At 35.3% G+C, this 6,085-nt stretch overlaps 2 protein-coding genes across 8 annotated transcripts; both read right to left on the reverse strand.

The window, feature by feature from the left end:
• Nucleotides 1-23: 23 nt before the first annotated feature.
• LOC140966853 (fructokinase-2-like) lies at nucleotides 24-354 on the reverse strand (the record flags this gene model as incomplete). Its single annotated transcript, XM_073427125.1, has 1 exon — nucleotides 24-354. A coding segment is annotated over exon 1 (331 nt), but the record flags the coding sequence as incomplete, so codon positions are not given.
• Nucleotides 355-1,799: 1,445 nt separating this feature from the next.
• Nucleotides 1,800-6,085, reverse strand: LOC140966854 (uncharacterized). Of its 7 annotated transcripts, none has more exons than XM_073427127.1 (6): nucleotides 5,954-6,085; nucleotides 4,713-5,085; nucleotides 3,701-3,876; nucleotides 3,177-3,495; nucleotides 2,696-3,097; nucleotides 1,800-2,324 (listed from the first exon to the last, which is right to left on the reverse strand). In XM_073427127.1, the coding sequence occupies exons 2-6, from the start codon at nucleotides 4,839-4,841 to the stop codon at nucleotides 1,923-1,925; spliced, it is 1,428 nt and encodes a 475-aa protein (XP_073283228.1). In that variant the 5' UTR covers nucleotides 4,842-5,085; nucleotides 5,954-6,085; the 3' UTR covers nucleotides 1,800-1,922. The 7 variants fall into 7 exon arrangements, with proteins under 7 accessions (XP_073283228.1, XP_073283227.1, XP_073283229.1 ...); XM_073427126.1 differs by having other exon boundaries at nucleotides 3,177-3,537; XM_073427128.1 differs by lacking the exons at nucleotides 4,713-5,085; nucleotides 5,954-6,085 and adding an exon at nucleotides 4,530-4,621 and having other exon boundaries at nucleotides 3,177-3,537.

Consider the following 6,085-nt stretch of genomic DNA (forward strand, 5'->3'; position numbering starts at 1 on the left):
ATTCCTATAGAACATGAACTCACGCTCCCCGTCGGCGCGTAGGGTGACGAAGGCCAACGCTGTGCGTGCTCCCTTGTCGAAACTAACTCCCTCCGCCGTCACTCCGTTCTCCGTCAGGATCCCGGCGAGCATGTGACCGAACTCGTCGTCTCCGAGCTTCCCAACGAAGGCAGCTCTCCCGCCAAGCCTCGCCACGGCGATCGCCACGTTTGCGGGGGCTCCCCCGGGTGCCTTCAGAAACCCCGGCGCATCCGCCAGAGACACTCCGGAGACTGTCGGAACAAAGTCTATCAACATCTCACCAAAACTCACGATCAAACCATCGCCGGAATCGCTGTTGACCGCTCCTGTCATGGCTACACTCAAAAAGTAATATAAAAAAGGGAAAATTGGAGGGATGAAGTATAAATAATAGTGATCTGAATCTGTGTGCGCAGAGAAGAATGGTATGCTAATGCAGTTTATATAAAGAGATATGAAGGTGGTGGCGGCTAAGTCGTAAGTAGAATTAGAATGGGAAAAAGAGTCTTTTTACTCTAGATAAAAATTTGTGCGACACGGTTTTACGTATCGTATTTTGTGAGACACGGATCTCTTATTTAAGTCATTTATGAAAAATTATTAATTTTTATGTTAAAATTATTAATTTTTATTATAAATATCAATAAGATTGACCGGTCTTACAGATAAAGATTCTTAAGATTATCTCATAAAAAACGTTATCAAAGATAATAATATTATCGGATTTTAATTAATTATCCAAAAAGTAATAGATGGAATGATATTTGTTGGTGATTTTAGGGTTGGTACCTCAACCAATCATAATTAAGGGAAAATTTTTAATTGGTCAATGATTAATTCACAAGTAAAGTAAACATAATTTTCCTTACCAAAGATTTGGATATCTTCACGTGTGATTCTTAAATAATAAGACTTTGTAGCTAATGGGACATTTATTGATACGAGCGGATCGAGCATAAATATCGTGTTGTTTTGTAAAATTATAAAATAAAAAAATTATTTTTAAAAAATTTTAAAATAAAAGTTATAATTTTTTATTTGAAATAGTAAGAGATAAAATAAAATATAAAAAATTATTATTATAATATAATAAAATCATGTAGACAGTGCGATAATATGAGTGTTTTAGTCAAATCTAAACTTACATTGTAATTATATATAATTAATATACAAAAACTCATGTGAGATCATTTTATGAGATAATTTTTTGAGACAGTTATTTAATCTGACCTGATTCATTAAAAAATATTACATTTTATGTTAAAAGAATTACTTTTCATTTTATATATGGGTCGACTCGATTTATCTTACAGAAATAGATATGTGAGAGGACCTTTCTCTTGGTAGTATAGGGTGCTCTTGTCTTATATGCAATAAAATATTATTAAGGTTAAGAATAAGGAAAATGTTATCGAAAATAAAAAAAATTCATTCTCACACTCCACTTTTACGCACACAAAAAAGCATAAAAATTGAGTGTGAGCATAAATACTCAATTTTCAATTTCGGAGTGCCCCGAAAAATAATTACTATAATTATCTATCATTTTAAATTACTAAAATATGTATTATTCATCGACACTTTTGAATTTGTGAAAAAATATATTATATATTAATTTTAATTTGAATAATTAATTTATTCTAAAAAATAGTTCACGCAATTAGAATATATATATGTCAAACAAGCAAACACGCAATATATTTGAAGCAATTGTTTATCTACCACCAACAACGATCCGATCTACCTGTTGAATTTATCGAGTTGCCTTAAAACAATACTGTTCAATTAAGTTTTTAAAATGGAAGTCATTTAGTCATTCATGATTGAATAACAAGCTCAACTTCATACTTGTACGACGATCATCACTTGTATCCCATGTACATTGACATACAAACTCCGCCTCAATACTTTCTATCTCGATAGATTATTTGGTCCCTAAAAATTTCATTAGACGAATCCAGGTCCTCGACGAGCAGATCATCATCCTCGTAATCTGATGAGTCGTTATTGTCTATGTTAATATCCTCAACTTCAGAAAGTTCTTGATCAACAAAATCAGACGCTGATGATGAACATCGTTCTGAACCATCTCCAGCAGTAGAGTTGTTTTTTTTCACCGGATAATTTTTATTACGTGGTTCGTCTTTCCTCCTTGGTTGATTGAGTATTGATTTGGGATCCCTATCGTTTGGATCGCCATAAAGTGCAACGTGCCGGAGATATAGTTCCAGCTCCTTCTCTGCTATGGCAATGAAGCGTCTTACAGAGTCGAGGGATTGTTCGTATTTGGATTTTTCCAGTGCCTTCAAGAAGCTTGAATAAGTTAACGCGAGATTAACTAATTTAAAGGCGAAAATAAAAAGCTAACTGGTGATATTCAATCAAGATGATCATCTGTAGCAGAGTACTAACAACTCTTGAACAAGAACCAGTAAAAGAAGAATTAAGATAATGAAATTGATGCAAGGAAACCACAAACTAAAGCTGTCGATGACCTGATTTATTACTTTTGTGATAACGTCTTTCATGAAATATTTAGCACCACTTTAAGTTCCATCCAGTTCTCACCACCATATCATGGCAAAAGATTGGCCGTACATATTAATAATTAAACAATACATGTCTTTATACATGATATCAAATTCATCGAATACTGCTAAACAGAGAGACATACCCGTTTCTTCGATAATGTATCAACTGGTGACATAACCTTTGGCTGCACATAGTTCTTTCCTCGATAAAAAACTATGGTATCATCTCCGATAATCTGGATTGGAATTCCACCACTTAACCTAGCAATGTCATCGGCATATTCTTGTACTTGGCCAGGCTTGCAAGGTTTGCAGATGACCTTGACCGTTTCATGTTTCTTCCAGTGCAGATGCATATTAAGGATAACTCCACCAAAGATCCCTCTTCTGCCAACCGGACAATAATTGGAACTTTTTTGAGCCATCTTCTTCATATAAAATCGCTCCTCACCAGATAATACACAGGGTTCAACTAAAGGACCCTGAGCTTTGGATACTTCATACCGTTTCAGCCTTTCTATCAGTAAATTTTCCTTGATTCTGGCCTGGAAGTGAATTAGAAAGTGAAATCAACAACTATATTTAAGAGGGAGTAAATACAACTTTTTGTAGATTGGCATATACATTTTCAAGCTTGTACTTTATCCTTTCCTCAGCATTAGAAAATCTCTGCCTCTTTTTCTTCCCTTTGACCCCAAGCCACCTGGGGTCTCTCTTATTGGCAGCCTTTCTCATTTGTTTCTCTCTCTTCCTCTGTAGCTTCAGCCTTTTCTTTGTCTTCCATTTCTCCTTCTTTGGAGGATCAATCTCGTGGGTCTCAAACTTGGGCTTTCCCTCTGGTGATATGACCAGATTCACTGACCCGTGACTCAAGCTTCTCCTCTGCAATAGTGGAACCACCTGCAAACAATTTTTTGGGTTTCGAGGCAAGTGTGATGAAGGCCTAGAGAGAATGAAAATGGGTTCTGGAGCAACAAGAATTTGCCTGCCAAATGAAGGAAATAGTATATACAAATCTGAATAGGAAGTCTGGGGGAGCCAAATCTGAATAGGAAACTTAACCACCTCATTCAAATTAGCATTACTATAATCGCTACATATGAACATGTATAAACCCAAATCCAGAACGAAAGAAAATAAGGAGTTACCTGAAAGGAAGGGCAAAGCTAAGAACTGAAGGCAGTGAGACTCTGCGCAGACCTCGGAGCAGTTTATTCGCCATCTGAAAGAAAATGTTGTCCTTTTCCTTGTAAGGCAACCCTGAACATGGTTCTAGTGCACTAGCGTCGCTTGCACATGTTCTATATGTTTTTATGTCTCCTACCTGCAAGTATTCAAAAAAAATTAATAACCAAATAAATAGTTATGATAGCAACTAAAATTTCAACTTTGTTGCAGAAATAATCATTGGCAAATCAACAAAATTATAAATGAAAACACCCTTTCGCACAAAGTAATCAGACTGCTTCAATTTTAGCACCAATGACCACTACTATATGTAGAGATTGTAGTGGCACGACCAAAAAGAAGATATTGTAGCTGCACTTGAATCTTCCGTAAACGGATTCAGCTCAAAACCCAGTCAGAGCAAGTAGTATATAAATAAACCAGAAGTAAGCAGAGGAGGGCCAACACGCTATACAAACATTTAGCACCATAGTGTGAAGCAGACGATAACGATTACTAACAAAGGTGAAACGTGTGGTTTCCAACTTCAATGGACTTGTCACATTTTTTTTTAAAACAGAAATGCAAAAAACGGTAGGCTTGTGCATTTTAGAAAGGCTAGAGATTGAAATGAAACTACCACAAAAACTGATACAGACACTATAACAAACACCTTGCAAGCACATATCTCATTACACCAAAAACGATAGCAACTTCAACCACACCCACGAGTAATGAAAAAGGATCAAACGAAAAATTCTATCGTGAAACGAAGAAAAGTTATCCCGCCATAAAAATTTGTTCCCTCACCTGGAAACTAAGACGAGAAAACACCCCAAATATATAATAAGTTAAGCAAAATATCAAATTAATTTTTTGTAGGGCCATTTGATAATTAATTAATAAACTTCCAAATTTTTTAATGCTCCAAAGCTAGAAAACATGCATAATTATCTAAAGAATTATTTGGATATATAACTTGAATATCATCACATGCTTCGTTTTCAAATGAGTCTCGTCACATGGTAAAGCAGCCGCTGTCGTAATTATTACACTATTATATACAAGATATAGAGATAATTGATGGACAACACGATTTATGGAGGAAAACATCCCATCCATCTAATGTTAGTATGCACTAAACAATCAGAAAACAATGGGATTGCTAATCTTTGGATTCCAACTTCTTCACATTGTTTAAAGCAGTTTGAATCTTCTTCGACAACGACTGATTATGCTCTTCGATATGCTCACAAATCATATCCAGTTGCCTCTTGTATGTCGCCGCTTGCCTTTCAAATGTTTCTGCTTGACTCTTCACATTCGCCAGCTGCAAAGACAGCTCCCGGATTTTTTCGGCTTCACTCTGCACACAAATGTGAAAGACGAAGAAACTGAAAAGACAAATTATCTGAAATTTGAGGCAAGTTAGTCTTTATAGCACAGCACGTATTCAGTGAAAATATACATACAACAAATATCATGATTGTTCTTCCTAAAACCCAGATAAATTATAGCATAATTTTTCGAACCAATGCACTTTATCATCTAATGATGAAATAAGAAATTTTTGAATGTATGACTATTGAATCATTATGGAACTTCATCAGATACAATCACAAATAAATGATAGCATTTGGACAACCTAACCAAGCAATGCATCAATAGATAGATAAGCTTTCGAGCATGGGATGGGACATTGGCAGTGGAACCTAAATAGTCAGGCAAAAATTTAACAAATCTATAGCAGACAAAAAAGATTCATCTTTTGGAAGAATTTTCTTCTTTGTATTCTTATACACGAGCATCAAACAACTGATATCTGAACACCAAGTTATAATAGATTCAACTATGTTCAACATAATTAGACAAATACTTGATACGATTTTGATCCTTGCCAGAGGCCGCAATGAGTTAGTTCCAAATATTGGTTGAAAAAACAATATCCAAGGTGAAATACTCACTTGATTTACAAGAAATTGTCGACCTTTAGTCCTACACCCAAGGAAGTATCTCATAAAGTTCACTTTTCTAAATCTTGGTAGCTTAAGTTCTAGCGGAACCTTATCCACATGTATAGCATTAGATTTATTACAAAATGGATCGTATACACTTCATTGAATTTTGAAATGTAGTGCCAATATAGTACCTATAACAATTTTTATACTCCAACACGTTTATTTCAACAAGAATTTAAATTTAAGTATGAAAGTATGAGTAAGCGAGATATTTACCAGTGAATCTAATGCACCACCACTTCCATAAGCATTTGAAGCCAAAATTGCTTGTCCAGATTTCTTCGAGGGCTTAACATATGGCGGGGCCATTTCATGATTATGCTCCTTCTCAAATCTCGAGACCTTCCA

Source organism: Primulina huaijiensis, unplaced genomic scaffold, assembly GCF_012295235.1.
Source record: "Primulina huaijiensis isolate GDHJ02 unplaced genomic scaffold, ASM1229523v2 scaffold208132, whole genome shotgun sequence".
NCBI classification, from domain to species: Eukaryota; Viridiplantae; Streptophyta; class Magnoliopsida; order Lamiales; family Gesneriaceae; genus Primulina; species Primulina huaijiensis.